The sequence below is a fragment of the Elephantulus edwardii genome, unplaced genomic scaffold, assembly GCF_000299155.1.
Source record: "Elephantulus edwardii isolate Elephantulus edwardi_28Jun2011 unplaced genomic scaffold, EleEdw1.0 scaffold00050, whole genome shotgun sequence".
NCBI classification, from domain to species: Eukaryota; Metazoa; Chordata; class Mammalia; order Macroscelidea; family Macroscelididae; genus Elephantulus; species Elephantulus edwardii.
The window spans coordinates 1,117,160-1,138,343 of NW_006399800.1; the positions used below are offsets into that span (position 1 = coordinate 1,117,160).

The 21,184-nt window shown below is 46.6% G+C and overlaps 1 protein-coding gene across 1 annotated transcript in view; it reads right to left on the reverse strand.

The window, feature by feature from the left end:
- SMAD3 (SMAD family member 3) overlaps positions 1-20,489 on the reverse strand; it is a 147,863-nt gene extending 127,374 nt beyond the window's left edge. Inside the window, exon 1 of the mRNA XM_006886630.1 lies at positions 20,062-20,489. Within this exon, the coding sequence (XP_006886692.1) occupies positions 20,062-20,267 (206 nt within the window). The 5' untranslated portion in view covers positions 20,268-20,489. The remainder of the gene's footprint in view (positions 1-20,061) is intronic.
- Positions 20,490-21,184: the final 695 nt, after the last annotated feature.

The following is a 21,184-nucleotide window of genomic DNA, read 5'->3' on the forward strand; positions in this document are numbered from 1 at the left end:
GATAGCCGTGGTTAAACAAAAGGTTGGGGGCACCCTGGAATGGCCACTTGAGGCTCCCCCACAATGAGCTTCAGAACTGAAGTTGATCACACAGAACCAGCCTCACCCTTGGGACCACTGAGCTGGGTTTCACCCAGGTGCCCTCAGCCACTGCTCCTGAAAACTCAAGCCTTTTCAAGGAAAGGAGCTGCTCTGGTTCCAGACCCCTTTTGGGCTGGACCACAAGAGGACAGGAGGACAAGAGCATTTGTTTGCAGTTTTCTCTTCACATTTCCATTTTTCTTTTAAACAATCAAAATGTATACAGCAATTCTTTCAGCCAAGACAGAAAAAAAAAAACACCACAGCAAGCCTCCAACAGACACCTTTAATTAGCTCTGAAATGTCCCCTGGGTCAAGTTACCCCCAGCTCCAAGATCAATAGCAAAATAAAAACATAAGGCCTTGGGACAGACTCTGTTCTCTCTGAATTGAAATGAAAAAGCGTTTGCCGACCTGAAGCCAGGGATTAGCTCGCTGTGACAGGAAGACTCCAGGGTATTCCATGTCTACAGAAAGCTCCATCAAAAAACCAAACCAAACCAGAATGTATACACGAGCTGGCACTTTGTTTTTAACCACTAAACATTTATAGAATTCTGATTTCTTCATCTATATGCTTTCAGAGAAAGTTTCCAGCAGATTCAAAGCAAGCAAGACACAAAGACATTAAACAGGCCATTAAATTGCATATGATTTTGAAGCTAGAAGACCACAAAAACCTTTAGAAAATTTCCCCTTGGGGAAGGAGGTTCTTGGGGCTGTACACTACCCCCCTCTACACCAGGCAGTATAAGGGCAAATTTTTATCACTGTTCCATCAACAGGAAAAGACGACTGGTAAAGGGGTGGAGCCAGAAATTAAAAAAAGAGCTGGCCTGAATCACAAAGTGTATCATCTAAAACAAGGCAGAGACCTGAGAGTCCCTTCTGGGGTGCTCCTACTTTCATCAATCTGTCTGACCCCAAATTTGACACCTCTTTCAAAGCTGCTCCAAGGCAGACTGTTCAACTCTATCCCTTTACATGCATCAAACACAATTGGTGGTGATGGTGGTATGTGCCTTCCAGATGAAACCAACTCGTAGCTGATCCTCCAGCAGGTTTTAAGAAGCCAAGAATGGTGCAGGAGAGAGTCCATCTTTTTCCTAGTAGTTGCTATGGGTTTGAACCCAGTACCTTTGGGTTGACAGCCCAACTCCTTACCTACTTCTTACTGTTGTTGTGTGCCATGGATTCAGAATCAACTCATAGCTGATCCTCCAGGAGATTTTCAGAGGCATTTAATCACTGGGAGGAGACTGCCCTTCCTTCTTCTGTAGAGCAGCTGATGGATTCAAACCGTGTGTGTCTTCAGGATTGCTGAGCTGTCATAATTGTCTCTCCACCTGATGTCCAGTCTCAGAAACTACCAAGGCACTCTAAGTCTCATTCAGGGAAGAAGGAAACAGCAGTCAACAAAGATTTACTAACAGTTACTAAGAGCCTAGCAATGCAATAAATGTTATTAACAAGTCTAAGAAATTGATTTATTTTAATCAATTGTTTTGCCATGGACTGATATGACATATTGTTGGCTAATGAAATATCAGAATGTTTCTGGGAAGTTTCTTCCTAGGTAAAAAAAAAAAAGTTTCCTTCCTAGGACTTCAAGGGAAAAATGGTCTCCACATACAACTGTATAAAATGGGTATTGCATGTAGCAGCTGCAGTCATCACTGGACTATGAGAAAACAAACTTCTGGACAGATAGTTTATAAGGGCTCCAAAGCACTTCTTATGTTGTGCCCTGCTATAGAATCTGAACCACTCCAGTTAGTTTTTAAAGGCCGGAAGAAAATCGATCATCTTTCTCCATGGAAGATTCAAACCATCCCCATTCCGCTTAAACTGCTAGCTGAGTTTCAGATTACTTGTAGCCCAAAGCATCCTGATACTCTGGTCTTGAATACAGAGTGTAGGATGAATCAGAGAGAGAAGGGGCCAACTAGCTGACTGTAGCAATCCAGGCCTGGAGGACTGAGGGCATTAGCTATGGAGGAGAGGGTGGCAATGGTGAGGAAAAGTAGAATTCTGGACTTGGACAGACACAAAAGCAGATTCCAGCCTTACCCACAAGATGGCCCAGTCACCCCCGTGAAGCCGGAGGCTCAGTTCCCACGATGACTAGATGACTACCCGATGAACTGGAACAAAAATAATTAATACCCCTGCTCATACTCAGTCATACACATGCCGACTCGTGTCGGGGGGACAAGAAAGGAGAAATGCATCTTATTTATAAAACATGGCAGGGTGACAAAGGCTGATTGGTAGCTGGAGCACTACAGCTCTTGGTGGAAGTTCTCCGGCGGCTGCCAAGTTTGATTTGAATTTACATGCCGCTTTCCTCTGCCTGAAACCGTTCCTCTCTGTCACCCCAGCTGCTCTCCTCGAAGCTCAGAAGAGAGGGCCTCGCCCACAGCAACAGTGTAGCTGGAGAACCTGGAAAATCCAAGTCCTTCTTCTGACTTCCAATAACTTATGTGGGTCAAGAGAAGAAGGCCTGGAGCCGCACAAACAAGTCTTGGAAGTGTTCAGCCAAGTGAGACAAAAGCAACGGCTTTACCTGGTCTCTGCAGAACTTGGCCAGCAGAGGGGGTTATGTGGGGTCACGTGCTCCACCGAGGTCCTGGCACATTCCATTCATTTACCACAACCAGAGAGAGAGAGAGAAAGAAGGTATGCTTGTTGTTATTTTTAATCCCTTTCCTCAGTGCCTTCCAAAATTCTTCAGCAGAAAGGATTACCCAAGTAAACTTGCAGCAGCTCCCAGCCAGTGGATATCTGAGGCTCTGGTGAAAATGGAGCAGGAAGCAGGAGAGGTCAGAGCGCAAATGTTCCTCCTCCTGGCCATCAAGAGTCCTCCAAGCTGCACTGGGCCTAGCAGAGCACGGCAGCCTCCTCTGAGCTTCCAATGATGGGGGTGCACATATTCCAGAACCAGGGAATACCCCATGACACCTCCACTGCCACTCCTACTCTTCCAGAAGTCCCATCCTCCCCTCCTAACCTCTATCTCCCTCCCTTTCAGAGCAGCCATCAGCCATTTGAACCACGTTTTTCCCTGATTCCTAGTTTGGTTAACTAACCACCCATCTTTTTGCCTCGGAGTTACTGGTGGATTTGAACTGCTGACCTTGTGGTATGGTGCTTAACAGCTTGGGATACTAACCACAAAAAAGTTGGATAGTCTACCCTAGTAAAGACCTGTAGTCTTGGAAACCTGCTAGAGAGTCACTAGGAGCCAGAATCGACCCTGCCGCAGGGAGTAATGCTAACTCTGGAGTCCCCAAGAGGCACAAACGACCAACGCGCAAGCTGCTAATCAAAAGGCCAGCGGTGCTCAGCCAAGGGAGACAAAGCAAAGTCTTTACTTGGTTTCTGCAGAACTCAGCTGGCAGGGGGGTTATCTGGCATCACAGAGAAGACACAGAGGAGAGGCCTGGAGATCTCCTTCCAAATAAATCAACCTCTGAAAACCCTCTGGAACGCCATTTTCCTCTGCCACGTACTGATGTCTGGAACCCATCCGACAGTCACTGTTACGACGAATTTACTTTGTCTGGTTATCTCTAAGGTCTCATCCGGTTTTAAAACCTTATGCTGCCAATGTGCTGCTGGGCCTTAGGGAAGCAGCAATCATGAATCTGGAATGTCTCTTACATTTGAGCAGGTACATGAATGGGTGGATTTGATCATCCTGTTACCTTTGAGAGGTAAAAGGGTCAGTTACTGTAGAGAGAGGCCGCGAGGTTTAGGGTAAAGGGTGTCTGAGTTTGCAACACTACCATCCAGTACAAGTATCAGTGATAACTTTCTCTTCACACTCTCAGAAGAGTCTTGGTCTGCACTCTCGGTTTGGTATAGTTGTATTATGTCTTGGTTTGAAGAAGAAATATAGACAGGCTTCTCTTGTAAAGATTTACAGTCTTGGAACCCTGGTGGAGGGTCCATGAGAGTCAGAACTGGCTGGACCACAGTGGGTTTGAGGGGTTTTATTGTTGTTCACTACTGACTTGATTCTCACTCATAGGGGACACAGTAGAACTGCCTCACTGGGTTCTTGAAGGAGGCAAACGGCTTCATTTTTCCCCCCAGCGAAGACGATAGGTTTGAGAAGTCCAGCAAAGCTCCTTGGGGGGGGCTAAAGGAGGGGTAAAAATAAAGGGGTAAACTCAGTTTCACTCCTTATGAGAACTAAAGCAACCTGCCTGGGCAATCTGAGTCTCATTTTTCTCATTTATGAACTGAGGATAAAAATGTCAATTTCAAAGATTTTCTTAAGAGGATGAGAAATGGAGCCCAACTACAGGTGGGAGGAAGTAGGGTAGAGTGAAGAGTACCGAGGTCATGGACCAAAGACCTCATAGTGACCCTCAAAGCTGCAGCCGTCTCTGCCAACATGAATAGTTCACCCTCTTTAAGTACTCTATAGACAAGTAAGATAAATAGGGAAAGTGCCTGCCCTGGTGTTTAGGTGGTTGGTGCACATGATTACTGTGCCTGGCAGTTCAAGCCCCTCCAGAGGTGCCACAAAAGAAAGACCTGGCAACCTGCTGCCAAAACTTCAATCATGGAAAAACACAAAGCTGCGCAATTTTCCTCTGATCTACATGGGGGTCTCCGTAAGATGAGTCAATTCCAGAGCTGCTGGGTGTGGCCGTGGTGGTGGTATCAGGCACACAGCTGGCACTCCACGCATATCAGGGTCACTCCCTTGTGAGAGGGTCGTGGTGACCTGCTGGAGTGTTGACAAAAGCCTTCAGCTTCAGGGGCATGGCATTGTCGGAGTATGGAGGTTCTCTGGAAGTAAGAACTTGAGTTAATTCTCCAACTAAATCCATTGCCACTGAGTCTATTCTAACTCAAATCAACCGTGCAGGAGAGAGGAGAACTTTCCCAAAATCTATAATCTTTACAGCAGCAAACTGTTGTCTCTTTTTCCTAGAGAGTAGCAAGTGAGTTCAAACAGCCCACCTTCTGGCTAGAAGCTGAGTACTTTAATCACTGCATCCCCAGAGCACCTCTGAGCTCAAGCTCCTGTTGAACTTTGTGAACTGATTAGGACTTTCTTTACGACCTCCTTGAAAAGCTGGGCATGAATTTGGAAGCCTTAATTCCATCTCTGCCTGCAAGGACTGTCAGCAACAGGGCAGCCTGAGTATCATAAACAAGTGTCAGGCAACATGATATTATGTTTCATAGTTTGTGAGGAGTGTGTGATGCATGTTGTTATCGCTGTTATTAGGTGCCATCAAGTCGGAACCATCTCAGAGCTGACCCTTCAGAGGATGTAAATCTCACGTTCAGTTCACAAACAAAGACTTTATCTTTTAAAAGCCTAACAACCGGGGAGCTCTGGTGGCCTAGTGGCAAGAAACTGCACTGCAATCCCAGAGGAACATGGTTCGAATCCACCAGACGCTCTGCTGGAGAAGGAGGCGCAATCTCCTCCTGTACCAGTCAGATCTGATTTGACGGTACATGCACACAAAATAATAATAAAATAAAAAAAAAACAATAAAAGCCTAACAACCTAAATCAACAACAACAAAAGTTGACTTTAAACAGGTTACGTAAATTACACCCAACTGCTAAATGGTCAAGACAATCTGTGGACGATTTTAGTGATAAAACTAATGGGCAAGATTAACTCTGATAAAGTATTTTCCTCCCTTATTAGGAGAATAAATTGGCTTGGATACACCTTCATTATTCTACAGGGCCCCTGTTGTTATGTGTCGTCTAGTCACAACCCACTCATAGCTGACCCTCCAGTAGGCCAAAGGCTGGAAACTGCTTGGGAGGAGCATATCCATCTTTCTCTCATAGAGCACCTAGTGGATTTGATCTCCCTGCCTGCGGATTAACAGCACAAGTCCTCGCCACGAGGTCACCAGAGCTCCTTCACAAAGTACCTGGGTGGTGCAAACAGTAAACAAGCTTGACTGCAAATTGGAAGTCTGGGAAGGTGCCTGGGAAGAAAGGCCTGGCACTCTGCTTCCAACAAACCTGCCACCAGAAACTGTTATGGAGCACAGCTCTACTCGGACGCACAGAAGACATCTTGAGTTGAAAATTACTTGATTGTAACTGGTTATCTCATTCCAGGAGTTTGCAGTAGGGAATAGTGTTTCGCCTAATTGCTGTGTGGTCTAGAGTTTGACAAGTTGGCTTAGATGATAATAATTTTAAAATCATTTCAAATGCTGACTAAAAGACATTCCATTCCATAAAAAGACAGAAGACGGCGCTGAGACCCGACCTTGAGGCCTCTGGTCAGGGACAGAGGTATGACCAGTGACTACAGCAGTTTTCCCAAGGAGCCCGTGTCAGGAGGCTTATATGACTCACTGGCTAATTACTGAACAATTGGGCTCCCAGAGTTCTGACGGTGAACAAAACATTGTTTTCACCCTGGTCCAGACATAGCCTAGAGCTGTCCACATGGTGGTGTAAAGGATTATGACTCTGACCTGGATAACTCGGGCAGAAAACCTGCCGCTACCAGCCACAGGGTTGGAAAGGAAATGAACTACCAACAAGAGGGTGTCTTTAGCGCACCACTCCCTACTTCAAAACCTGCTGCACACTCTCACAGCACAGTCCCAGCGCCCTCAGTAACTTCTGTCTCCCACTCCTCCCCTTGGCCACCAGGAACGGCCCTGCCTTCCCACACACTATGCCTGTCCACATAACGTCTGCTCCCACCTGTCCTCCATGCAACCCTCAACCCATCCCTATCCAACCTTCCTGAGTCCTCACCAAGAAAGCTGCTCTTCTCTGGCTTTGCAAACAATGCATCACTCTCCCTTTGCTAGAATGTCCCTCCCACGAGCCCATGGTGACCGTGCCTCATGAATCTTTTTTTCTCCAAGCAGTTCAGAGACATCTGATCCAGATCTGCATCTGGATATGCCTGATGGTGTCGCTGTATGCTATCAAGTTAATACAACTACCACAGGGAGCTCTGGTTGGCCTAGTGAGTCAAGAATTGTGCTGCCACCCCAAAGGCAGGCAGTTCTAATCCACCAGCTGGTATATAAGAGAAAGAAGGGCAATCTCCTTCCATGTGATTTACAGCCTCTGAAAATCCAGCTATGATTCACTCAGTGGCACAGGATGACAACAAAGTGACCCTGTAAGACAGAGGAAAACTTCCCAGTAAGATTTGCTACACTGTTCCCTTTATGGGGGGCTGCACTGCTAACCCAAAGCCTGTGACTCCCTAGTGGTCTGAATACACCAATAACTCCAACGGAGAAAGACAATCTCCTCCTGTGTGACTGTCAGCCTCGGACACCGCTTTATGGAAGCAGGTTGCTACGTTTTTTTCTCCAGTTGAATCATTAGTAGATTTGAATCACTGATCTTTTGGTTTGCCATGAGGTGCTTTAATCATCGTGCCAGCAAGGCTCCTATACCCCTGATAACCAGCACAAAATCAGTCCTCAGCAAATCTGCCCAACAAGGAAATGCACTCACTCGTTGGTGGTCCAGCGAGCTGCTCCAGATTCTGGATGGACAGTGGAGTTTTTATTCCCTTCTCCCTGGCCTGTATCTAATCTACTTCTGAGTTGGGTTCAGAATGAGGAAAACAGATCCCTATGGCAGTCCCTAAGATCCTGTCCATGTAAAGGTGCCACCTGCATTGGGCCTCTGTTGTGGCTGAATACTGGAGAGGAGTTACTAAAAACAGGTCTGACCCTAACTTTGGTGGGTCCCAATACAAGAGTACATGTTAAGGTTCACATTATCATATTTCACATTTGAAAGAGAGAAATCAAGAAAGCTGTTAAATAGAGTATGTTCTATCATCCCGTATTGGCAAATCACCTACTATCTGTCGTAGGGTAGGGTTGATAGGAACTCACAGCAGCCCCACTGGACAGATCGGAAACGCCCTATCAGGTTTCCAAAGCTATACATCTTTACAGATGCAGATTGCCACATTCTTCTCCTGTGATAGGGCTGATAGGTTCACACTACCAACCTTTTGGAGAGCAGGGAAGCTCTAAATTTAATCACAGTGTGATCAAGGATCCCTCCTTAAGTAACTGAGAAGTCCAGGTTTCAAATGTGAATGATTTGGTCCCTTGTTTTCTCACTGGAATGTGGAGGCCCTGGGAGACCCTGCCAACGCCTAGCTGAGTCCTCCACTGTGAGGTGACCATGCACTCCCACGTGGTCACCCCAGACCACAAGCCTGAGGCCCATCAGATTCTCCTGGTTCCCAGCACCCTCTAACCAGCCACTGGGTCTAGGAGGGCACACACTGTTGGCAGGCCCAGGTCCACAGGCCTTAGAAGCAGGCTTAAAACCCCTGGGGCAGAGAATCCCAATATCAGGTTCTCAGAGAGTGGGAGGAAGGAGGAAGCACATGATCCATTTCTTGGCCCTACAAACCTCTTGTCCAATATTAAGGAGCATAATCAGAAGGAAAACCAAGGCAGAGTCCTCTAAGTGTGGGCCCCTCTGACCCGTGTCAAGGGATAATAAAGGGTGCCACCATTCATGTCCACTTCATTGCAGAGCCAGGGATCTCCGGAGCTGACCATTTCCACTGACAGTCCAGCTGGGGAGGTGGTATTTCAGGCACAGCCGGAACTGCCTTCCAAAGGAGCCTCAAAAAAAAAAACAAACCACAGCAGCAGCAGCAGCAGCAGCAATAAACACCATGTACTTCCACGCACACTGTCAGGCTATCCGTGACAAGCCTGTGAGTCACAGCATTTCTTCTTCAGGATCTTGCCCCTCCCCCGCCCCAGGAGCACTGATTCATCAACGTTTACTTCCAATGCTCTTATTTTTAGTCTGTCAAACAACTTTAAAAGTGACCACAGAGAAGGTGAAGAGAGAGGGGAGAACCACCTAAGAATATGCATTGTTTCTGTTTCAATAGTCTCACCACCAAGTCCAAGCCAGCAAGCAGTTCTGTGAGCTCTGTGGCTGCACACTCTGGAGGCTGAGTCTTTTCCTTCATAAACTGAGGTTCTCCAAGTAGAGACCTCTGACAGAACTCCGGGCCATAGTGGGCTTCTACTAGAATCAGCTGACACCATCAGTCCAGTCCTCGATCCCTACTTGAAGGTCAAAAGAGCACTGTGCCACTGAATGGATTCCCATCCATCTAGTGCCCCTAGGGGACAGAGCAGAGCTGCCCCATGGGATATCTAAGACTGTAAATTGTATTGGGAGCAAGAGCAGACTGTCACATCTTTCTCCCAGAGAGTAGATGGTGAGTTCAAACCACCAACCTCTGGGGTGGAAGCCAAGTCCACCAGAATCAAACCCAACGCCATAGGATTGGATCCAATTTACTCACGGTAGCCCTCCACCAGATATGAAGCTCCAAATTTCAATAACAAGACATTTGGAAGTCTTTCTTCTGAGAAGTGGTTGATGGGCTTGAACTGATGACAATTGGGTTAGCAGCCCAACACGTGACCTACTATACCACCAAGGGTTCCTCAAAGAACCAGACAACTGCTTGACTTATTTCATTAAGTTGATATGCTTGAAGTAAGGAGTCTCATTATTATCTCACAGATGAGGACAACTGGAGCTCAAGAAGTGGAAGCAAACGTTTGCAAAGTTGCCACATCGCTAGTGATAAACAGATTCAGATCTAGGTCTGTCAGACTCTAGAATCCTCTTTTTTTTTTTTAATTTCTTGTGTACTTTGCTGCACTCCTCCCCATCCCGTGCTCCCCAGGTAATATTTTTGAGAGCCTACCTGGGTAGGCATAAATGACTACAGGAGACTTTTAAGGCAATACAAAACTAATGCCAATTCACTCAGCCCTTTCACATCCATAAAGAAGCAAGACACAACTGAGTCTCAATCGGTGGTGGGTGTTCATGGCAGAGAAGATGGAAGCAAAAGGAAAAACCCAACTTCCAACACCAGCGCCTGCTCTCAGACACTTATAACTCCTCAGAAAGATCTTTCTGGGTCCATTACTCCACATCTGGGTTAAGTCCAGAGGTGATTTTTTAAGGAAAAAATGCCTTTTGGCATTTTTAAGCTATGACAGCGTAAAAACAGGCCTTTTAAAAACCCACACCCAGAAAGCATTACTATTTTCAAAAAGTCCAGTGTGAAAAGGAAAAAGAAATTAATAAATAAAAATAATGGTGACAACTTAGAACTACAACTTGGCGTAGCAGATTGGGATGCAATGCACAGCGGCCAATGCTGCCGCCAGATTTGAAACTCTGTAGGTTATTTAAAAAAAAAAAAGAAAGAAAAAACAAAAAAAACAGCACTTCTTAAACAATACTCCCTGGAAAACACTCCACAGAAAAAGCTGCCAGATTCAAGAGGACAGAGCCATGTGATAAGCTGATTTCTGAGGAAAGGAACTTTTTATTTCCTAGCTGAGGTTTAAACTTGTAACCTCCACACAGCCCAACAAAAGGCTGGTGCTTACACAATCAAGTGTAGCCTTTCTTTATATAGACGCTCGAAAATAAATAAAGGAAGCTTCCTGGGTAAATGCTGGCCTATGAGCAAACATTTTCCACAGGTATCCTCTATAATGCCCACCTCTGACAGCTAGCCATTTTTAGGGTTTTGTGGTCATTAGTTGAAGTAAACTTCCTGCTATGAGAATTGCCAAAAATAGCAACAAAAGAAGAAAAACTGCTCACTGCCTCTCAAGACACACAAGCCTCCCCATCTTGACCCCAGAATGGAGTTATTTTTATATTCCTTTGTAGTTAAAATTTCACTGATTTATACTCAGAAGGTGAAAGGGAGGCAGGAAGGAGAAAGGGCAAATTAGCCAGTATCAAAGACGGAATTATTCAGCCGGCTCCTAGGGGCGTCGGGTTTGGGGTCCTGGAACCATGGCCCAATTTATCCGTAACCTGGCAGAGAAGGCTCTGGGGACGGTAAACACTGCTGTGATTTACTCGAAGCCTCGATTGGCCACATTTTGGCACTATGCCAAGGTGGAGCTTGTTCCCCCAACCCCTGCTGAGATCCCTACAGCTATTCAGAGCCTGAAAAAAACAGTCAGTAGTGCTCAAACTGGTCGCTTCAAACAGCTCACAGTTAAGGAAGCTCTGCTGAATACTTTGGTAGCCACTGAAGTGTGGATGTGGTTTTATATCGGCAAGATCATAGGTAAGCATGGGATCATCAGCTATGATGTTTGAATGCATCAGATTATACTACATTTACTATTTGTGTATTCTTGGACCATGTGTGATAAAATTAATATCTCAATAAAATAGACAATATAAAAAAAGACAATTATCATTGTATTATTTCCACTTGCATAAGAATGTACGTTCATAAATCAGCACTGGGCTATTAAGGAGGGAGGCCCCATGACGATATAGTAAATGCATCTGATGACTAACCGTAAGGTCTGCAGTTCAAACTCACTAGCTGCTCCATAGAAGACAGAGGAGGCAACCCACTACCATAAGGATTTACTGCTTTGGAAACCCCACGGGCAGTTTCACTGTGCCCTACAGATACACAATGAGTGGGGGTTTCACTGTGGGGTTTTTCTCCTCTGTTGAGTAAGCAGACAGAATATTAGGACATTAATGGTTATAAATTAGGCATGCAAATGGCAACTACAAAATGTTCACACTGTAGCCCTTAACCTCCCCCAGAGCGATTTACAGCCCCAAAATCCAATAAAGGGTCAGTTGTGAGTCATCCTGACTTGACATCAATGAGTTGTTTTGGATTTGGGGGTTTTGGTTTGGGGGAGTTGAGAGTTAGAAAGACCCTCAAGGAGCTCTTACCTAGTTCATTTTCCAGTTGGGAACAGCAAGTCCAGAGGAGTTGTGCCATTTGCCCCAGGTCACACAGAAACTTTCTCAGGCCTGCAGCCTCCTGCCTCCAAAATGACCTTAAAAACCTTGTTTATGACTAATTTTTCATTGACAACATTTATGAGGAGAAACGGGCCTGCTAAGCAAACATTAGCCTTGTCCAGAATTAGCCAAAGTTCTTAATTAATAGGCTTCTACTGTGTTTTCATTTTAAACTGAGCCTCTCTGTCAAAACTTTCTGCAGCAGTGTGTCACTGTTGCAGGCTGCTGTTTATAGCAGGGTCCTCATATAACAGTGGATATTGTGACTTGTGTTATAGATGTGTTATTTCTACGACTGTTAATTAACTCAAACAAAGACAAATGTTACACACTTGCGCACTCATACACTCATGCACAAAAACTCACACACGTATAAATGTTCCCCTTGTCAAGAGTCAATAAACTGCAAGGCTTGGGGGCTTAGTTTTCTAGCACCAAGAAAGCAGTATTTACAAATTAGCTAAAGAGCAAACACATATGCTATTATTCACATCTCCTAAGAACCCACGTCTAAGACAGAAGGGCAAGGACCGTGTCTAACTCGGCCACCAGTTCATCCCTATTACCTAAGACAGAGTCTGGTAGGTGCATTGAAGAAAAGGAGAAAATGAACTGAAGCTCTTTTGGGCTCTTCTTTTTTTTTTCCTAGAACTTGGACTAGAATAAAATTAAATTGCACTTCTGGGGAATAAAGTTGGTATGGTAAATTCCAGTTATTTCTAGGAATCATGTGCCTGCAGGGATGAGGGGAGGACTGTAAGTTCCAGGGACCTGTCAATGGTCAACAGAAGAACCTCAGTCAGTCCTCCACAGCATGGAGCTACTTATTAGCTACTCTTGTCTATAAAGACAGGGTGGCCTAGTGGGTAGCTGGGGAGTTTCATGCCAACCCAAAAGCAGGTGGTTTGAATTCACCTCGTTAGGGAAAAGAAGGGCAATTCTCTCCTGTGCAGAGGGTCAGCTATGAGTTCCAACTTGACAGCAATATGTCTTGAGTTTTTGCCTATAAAAGACTGGAATAAACCAATCCTATTTCCTGTTTACCCAATGAGCTGCCTTTAAGAGTACGATTTAAAGGCAATTTTCTTTTCAGCCACCATACACTATCAGATGTGGCTTTGTGGATAAGAGCAGGGCAACTTTTCTTTCTTTCCTTCTTCCTTCCTTCCTTCCTTCTTTTTAAATAGGCAATACATCAAAACAGGAGTTCTGGTGGCCTGTTGATAAGAAGCTGTGCTGCAATCCCAAAGGACCAAGGTTCAAATCCACCCGCTGCTCCACAAGACAACGACGGACAATCCTCTCCCATGTGATTTACTACTCGTTTAAGGGTCAGCTACATGTTGGATCAGACTCAATGCTATACCAAAAAGATCAACATAAAAAAAGATAAGGGAAAAATATAACTAGGGCAATTCATAACCCTGTTGAGTAAGCTATATTTTAATCTTAGATAATTAAATTGCACTTATGGGGGGGGGTAGGTGAAGGTAGATGAAAAGGTGGGAAAATAAAGTAACAGGGGAATAAAATTTTATTTCCATTTAAAACAAGCTCCACTTGGTTCTGTTTATTCCACAGAAGAGTTCCAGCCAAATAATGGTCGTACTGTACATCAAATGGCATGAAAACCTCCTGGTACATTAACAAGTGAAAATTAATGGTTGCTCAGTCCATTAAATCTTGTTAATTTTATTTCCATTATAATAATACAGCAATCACAAGTTTGCATTATTAAACTAAGATTTATTTTTTAAAACTTTAATTTTAATTGGATTCCTGATATGATAAGCTTGAACTAAATTCTCTTGATTTCATCAACTTTCCAAGTCAGAACCAAATGGCTCCTGTATTCACTGATTTTTTTTTTTTTGCTGATTAGTAGCACTATCATTTAAAATGTTATGCCCTTGCCTTGACTTTTTCAAAATATTACTCAAAGCTCTCCCTACCATGCAAAAACCCAGGTTCCCAGAATTTCTTTTCAGCAAGGGTTTACCAGAGAAATGAAAAATCAGTCACACTTGAAACCCTAAAATTCTAAGTATCCAACATCTTCTCCAAAGGAGCCATTTTTGTCAACACTTTACAACATTCTCAGTTCATATACCTAAGGTCCTGTTCCCATTGAGGAAACCTGAATTTCAGGTTTGCATTATTACAAATTGCTTTTCACTTCAAAGACAGAATACTTTTCAGTGGAAAAAATACTGCACACAGTTCACTAGCTCTTCAGTGCAAGCTATAAGGAAGTATTTTTACAGCTATGCTCAGTTCAGTAAAAGACTGAAAACAAAGATGTCCTCATTCTCATAGACAACTATCACCACATACCAGCAAGCTCCCATGACCATTCTCCAGCCCCAAAACTTCCTCCAGACCACAGCGCCTGGCCCCACTTTGCTTTTCTACTTTACACTGACCCTGTCCTCTCCCCACCTCCTCCCAACAGAATAAACAGTCCATCCTCTGCGTTCTTGAGCACTCTGTACCACCCAAAGGTAGTCAGTAGGGTGCTGTGCTGCTAACCCAAAGGCAGTCTATCTGGCAGTTATAATCCACCAGAAGCTGCTTGGGAGAAAGACGGGCAAGTTTCTCTCTTGAGATTTACAGCCTCTGAAAACCTACTGGAGGCTCTGTTCCAACATGACAACAGTGAATTTGAGGAATTTTCTGAGACTACACTTCATGGCCCACGTCTCTGCACACGTTCATCTCCCACACTTGCCACATGAGCTCCTGAGTGCGTGCCACACCTTGGTCTTGAACTGTTATTAAACATCCTCGGCCACACCATACACGAGAGGACTGGACCACTGTGATCCGTGGGCTTTTGCCCTGCTTGATTACCAGGCCTTTCCTCCTCATGTGTCTTCACCTGAAAACTCCACTAATACCTGTTCACCTGCACAGCACACACAAGTCTCACGGACAAACTGGTGTTGGCTGTGCTTGACATATATTGGCTGGAAACTAAACCCATCTCCTCTGGTTGTTGTTGTCATTGGGTGCCACTGAGTACAACTCATAGCGACCCTGTGACCAACAGAGACTGGAACCCTGTCCTTTCCTGTGCCATCCTCATCACCCCTCACACACTTGCGCTCACTGCTGCAGACACTATGTCACTATGTCACTCTTGCACTGACCCTCCACCTTTCCAAGCACAAGGTGAGAATTCTCCCACTGAACCACCACTGTCCTCTAGCCATCATAGTAAGTACCCAATAAACAAATTAATAAGTCCACAATGAATAATACAGAGAACAACACACAGCACATTTGTCAAGGACCTTAATTTACGAAGCACTTACACAGGCCTCCTCTCGTTCAAATTGGACATGTGAAGACATGAAGCCTCTAACACATTACATGACCTTCCAAGTCTATCCAGGTAATATCCAAGTCTATCAGGTGCCACCTGGCACCTGATTTTTATTTTTTTTTTCAAGAAAAGAAAACAAAACCACAGAAGACTGCCATTATTTTCTTTTCTAACAATTACTCCTATAATATTTTAAGGACATACAATATTTTCTTGTCCCAATCTACCACCCCCACTCCCAAAACAGTCACATCATAATAAATCTCATACTTCTGATGTCTAGAAGTAAAAAATAAAATAAAATAAAAATAGCAGTTAGGCACTCAAGTAAAGTCCAAATAATATTTCCCTAGGTGGCACAAATGGTTAAGCAGAAAGCATTAAGCACCTAGAGGGAGCTCTGAAGACAGGTCTAGAAATGTTTAGGAAATGTCACAGCCTTGAAAACCCTCTAGAGCTGTTCACTCAGCATAAGCAGGGTCACCTATATAAATCCACATGATGGCAGCTAGCAACAACATTTTCTTTACTGGAAACAAGTTCCTTGCAACGAGGGGCCATTTTCAATTTATTTCTGCATTGCTCTCCCAGTGCCTGGAGTACTTACTAAACCACACATGAGAAAGATCTAGTAAATATCACTTATGAAACAAATTCAATTCTATAACATGAAATGTTATGTTATATCATCTTCAACAAGCTAAACATATAATTAAGAGGCACAAGTTGCAAATATTTTTTCTTTAACCCATCAGAGGAATATCAAGTGGTTCCCCGGGTTCTGTCACAGCTCTGAGCCAGTCTTCTAATCGTATATCACTGCTTTGCAGGAGGCTGTGGGAAGCTTCTATAATCAAGGTTAACCAGAAACAAAAGGAAGGTCTCTTCCCTGGCAGCCAGAAGTGACCTTGCTTCAAATGTTTAAAACCTAACTCTGAACAACTGCTGGATAAGGCGGAGGGCAGAAGATGCTGAGAAATAATGGGCATTTTAAAAGGCGTCTCCTTCAGCCTCAGTAATAGGTCTTCTGTAGAGTTCTGAGAACAGAATGTTAAGGATGAGAATCTTTTTTCTTTCTCCTTAGTGGCCTGGCAAAGACCAGGTAGATAACAGTTAAACTGAAAAAGCAAATGCACAGAAAGAAGTCAAGCATTTGGTATGGTTCACTTCTTCCATTTCCTGGGGACCTGGAGCTGACGACACAAGAAAGCCCAAGTTCCCTTCCAAACAAATAAGGCCTTAACTACCAACAACTTGGCCAAAACTTGGATCTCATCAATAGAAGCACAAATTTTCCGTACCTGTCAGAAGCAAGAGTGGCATCCACTTCCTAAACAACATGCCTCCGGAAACTCTATCAACTTTGATAAATGTCTATGGTTATAGAAAGGCCAAAGCCTTTTGCTCATAGGGTTGCTATGAGTTCTGCTCTACTCCAAGGAAATACACAACAGTGGAAAAACAAAACCCAAACTTTAACGACTGGTACTTAATCACTGTCAAAATGTACAAACTCTGGATTTCTGAGTGGCAGACAATATAATTCCATCCTTAGGAACTGACAACAAAGATAGCTGTACCTTTACTCACGTATTTAAGTAGTAAAAAGTGAGAAGCTACTATAAACCTAAATTGTCCCCTTCTAGCCAGGGCTATGAGAATAGTTGCTTACCTGGTGTATCTAAATCAAGGTTTAAACCCATTCACTTAAGTTCAACCTATGGTAAGAATGTATCTTTTCACCCCAGACATACTGTATCAGAATCTGTACTTTAACAAGAGCCCTCCTAATGTCTACATAAAACCTACTTAGGGATCTTGTTAAAATACAGATGCTGATTCAGTATGTCTGGGATGGACAAGCAATATCTCAGCAGGACACTGAACTAGAATGAACTGATTAGGAACTCTGCTCTAATCCAAGCTCTGGCCACTTCCTTGGCACTTATCTCTTTTGTTGTCTTGATATCAGTCAGACTGTATCATTCCAACAACATAGAGCTGGTGTGATAGAAAAGCAAGCAGGTGGTCTGAAAGGCCACAGTATAAATCTATAACCCGCAAATGCTCTTGTGGGTGCTCATGGTTATATATTGTCCACAGCACACTTACCATAATCTCCTTAGACTAAAGGACTCATTAAAGCCCAGGCTCCTGATCTTGCAGAACGGCTGCACAACCCCAATATTCTCACCAAAGGGAGGCTTGGTGCAACCTCTCTAGCTACTTCCCAAAGCTTTTCTTTCGGGGACAAAAACTCCCACAAAACATTGAAGAGAGCAAACCATGTGACAAGCAAAACCTCAATCTAGGAGGCTTAGTAGATCCATGTGTATCATCCACCTAAGGTCAACCAGCCACCAGCCCAAGGTATAGCCTTTCATTTTTTGTCCTTGATCAAAACAGCAGCAGCCATTGCCAAGGTAAACAAGGTGACCCAGAGGCATGGGCACAAAATCCAGGGATGGAAATCTATTTTGTCTGGATCCACCCAAGCAAATAGGTTTCACTAACTGCGAGATGCTGGAAAAAGTACCATCTTTGCATGATGTACTTGCCAGGCAGGTAGAAAACTCCCCAGTCTAAAAGTTCTAACTTGAACTTTCCAAAATATCCAAAGCATCCGCTTGCTTTGAGCTACACAGGGCTTTGGAAAAGAAAAAGGTAGCCTGGCTGCACGTAACTATGCCTCCACACAGTGCCACCCCCATCAAGATGCGGGGGGGGGGAACAAATCAAGGTTTCTTCAAGCTGTCATCAATAAAAGTCATCTTATCAAGCAAACATCCTCACTACCCACCTTCCTCCACCAGCTAACAGTGATTTAAGCAATCTGTTCCAAATTCACCCAGAAGTGCCTAAGTACTACAGCAGTAAGGGAACCAGACTCCTTCGGAATCTCAAGGCTGACAACCAAGCCTGATCACCTCTCTCTCCCAAAATCTGCTCAATTTTTAAAAATGTAGCAATCTTAAGCATAATTAACAGCCTTATCTATTTTCCACGAGTTGATTGGCTGCTTTTTTTTTAAGGACCTTATAAAACCATGTGAAAGTGCTTTGTAAATGGTCAAATACGTTCTACAGTACTGCTGGTATTGCTGTTATGAAACCATTTCTCTGCTTCAGCCCGTATTTGTCCTCAGAGCACCAGGCAGGTAAGGAGAAATGAGGCTTTGCAGACCCCTCTTCAGATGACAGAAGTAAAACATCCTCCCCCTCAACCACAGGAATAAAGAAGAATTCAGAATCAGAGCTGGGAGGCTCCCAGGTCTCTCTGGCCATCCCATCACACCACCTCCTCTGAAGTCAGTTCTGGCTCCTGATCACAGATCCAGCACACACTTCCCAGACAGCACCCGGCCTTCCCTCCTTCTTCATTGACTGGATCCACCCAGTTTAAAAAAAAATTATTTTTTAAGTCAGGGCTCCCACCATATGTGGCATTTATTTCCAGAGGAGGCCTGCCCTGGGCTCCCGTGGACAGATGTTGCTTTGTGCCTGGGCTGACACGGCTGGCAGCCCTTGCACAGCTGCCCCAAGCAGGTGGCCAAGGACGGAGTCGACCAGACCACTGGCCTTGGAGCAAGGACAGCAATGGTGCGCAGGTCCCGAGGGCCTCACTTTGCTCCTCTGCAGCATGGGACTCTCCAGAACACTCCTGTTGTCTCCCCTCCACACAAACACACAGAATCGGGCTCCAAAGGGGGTTGGGAGTGAGAGGCAGGATGCACCGTGCCGCCCCCACCTCAATTCCCAGCCAGAAACAGCTAAGTTTTGCAAAGGCCCTGGGGAGTGCAGAGAAGTCACTGACCCCTCTATCAGCCATCTGTGAGCTCCCCGCCCGACACAGCTAGCGCGATCCGGAGGATAAAGGAGGTTCAGACAGATGGCAAAGCGCTTTGGAAAGAAGGGCTCTGCAGGAATGCGAGGGCCTAGGCGAGGCCCACTTTGGGGTGCGGTATTTTTGGTGTGTTATTTTGTGGGTTTTTTTGTTTGTTTTTTGTTTTTAATCTGGCTAGCTCTGTTGGGCATCAACCTGCAATCTCTTAGGAGAGCAAAACCACTCACGCTGGGAGCTTGGGGGTGCACAGTAAGACCCTAACCTACCACTTACCTCTCCCATTTCAAAGTCAGAATATTGCACAGCAACTAAAGTGCGTGCGTGCGTGCGGAGGGGGTGGGAGACTGGCACCACGGAGTCTAAAAATACTCAGTAAAAATGCTAATCCCGAAGGCAAACAGAGAAAGAAGAAGGAATCTGTCAATCACGAGCTCCGTCTCCTCACCCACAGCCCCAGCTGTACCGACTGCATTCCTGCTGAAGAGGAAAGGCGAAGGGGACAAGTCAGAAGAAAGGGAGACACACCGCCACCTCCAGGAGCGCGGGCCGCGGGGGCGGGAGGCGGCGGCAGAGGAGGCGCTCGGGCCGCCGGGCCGAACAAAGCGGGCCTCAACTTCCAGCCCGCAGAGCCCGGGGGTGGGGGCGGCCATTCCAACAGCAGCACACACACACACCCCCTTTCCGGGAGGTGGAGAGTGAGCCGGGTCTGAAGTCAGAGTACGCCGCGGAATCCCCAGGCTCTGAATCCTTGCAAAGCCAGAGAGGGTTTTGTTTGGGGTCCCTTCGTGCTCTCCCGAGCCCCCCTCCCACTCTCCCTACATACTCACTCACTCACTCTCTCTCTCTCTCTCTCTCTCTCTCTCTCTCACACTCACACACACACACACTTTCCCACCCTTTCTCCCTCCTGTACACGCACTGAGCGGACCCAGCGCGTCAGGGGGCTGGGCCCGGCGCACCCCCCGGGTCCCCACCTGGGGATGGTGATGCACTTGGTGTTGACGTTCTGCGTGGTGATGGCCTTCTCCAGCTCGTCCAGCTGCCCCGTCTTCTTGAGCTTCTTGACCAAGCTCTTGACTGCCTTCTCGCACCACTTCTCCTCCTGCCCGTTCTGCTCGCCCTTCTTCCAGCCCAGCAGGCGCTTCACGATCGGGGGGGTGAAGGGCAGGATGGACGACATGGCTGTGAGGGGTAGGGACGCGCAGGCGGCGAGGGGCGCCCCCGGCGGGGCTGGCAGCGGCGGGACGCCGGGGGCGCGGAGGAGAGCTCTGCCCGGGCCGGCCGCAGCCGCGCAAACTTCGCCTCAACTCCCGGCCAACTTTGCCGTGCGCTGGGCCGAGGCGCGGCGCTGCAGCCTGCGGGGCTCGGCGCGCGGCCCTGCGCCCTGAGCGGCTCCCACAGCCGGAGAAGGGAGGCCGGCGGGCGGCCAGGCAGGCGGTCAGACGAACCACAGCGGCGCCGGCTCCGGCAGGCCCCGAACGCGGGGCGGAGGCGGCGGCAGGGAGACTCGGAGTGGCAGAAAAAAGTTTAGGTTTCCGCACGGGGTAGCTGTTTGGGTGCCGCCTCCGGGAAGGAAAGTCCAGCCCCCGAGCCAAACTTTGCTCTCCTCGCTCGCTTTGATGCGCAGATCCCTCCGCCTCCCGGCTTCCCTCCTCCTCCCCGCTCGCTCGCTCCCCGAGCCGCCCGGTGCCTGCGCCGAGCTCCCGCTCCCGCTCCCGCTCCCGCTCCCGCCCGCTCCCAGTCTGTGTTTCATGCAAATCCGCGTGCAGCCTCCTTCCCAAACGCTGTCACCGCCCCCTCGCCGTTAGGGCCCCCGCCTCCTCCTCCGCGCCCCACCGCCTCCTCCCCCTGGTGCCCTGCCCGCCCCCTGCTCTGGGAGGGCGCCGGCCTGCCCCCGCCCCGCGCTGCGCACGCCCACGTGGGCGACTCGGTCTGCTGCGGCCCGGGCTGGAGCGTGCGGGAGTCAGCGCGGCCCGGGTTCTGAGGCCGGCGGGTTGGGGGAGGAAGTCGTGGGAAAGGGGCGGCGAAAAAGACCCCAGGCGCGCAGCCCCAGCCTGGGCCCGGGCGTCCACTTTCGGAACCCACACTAGACAGCTT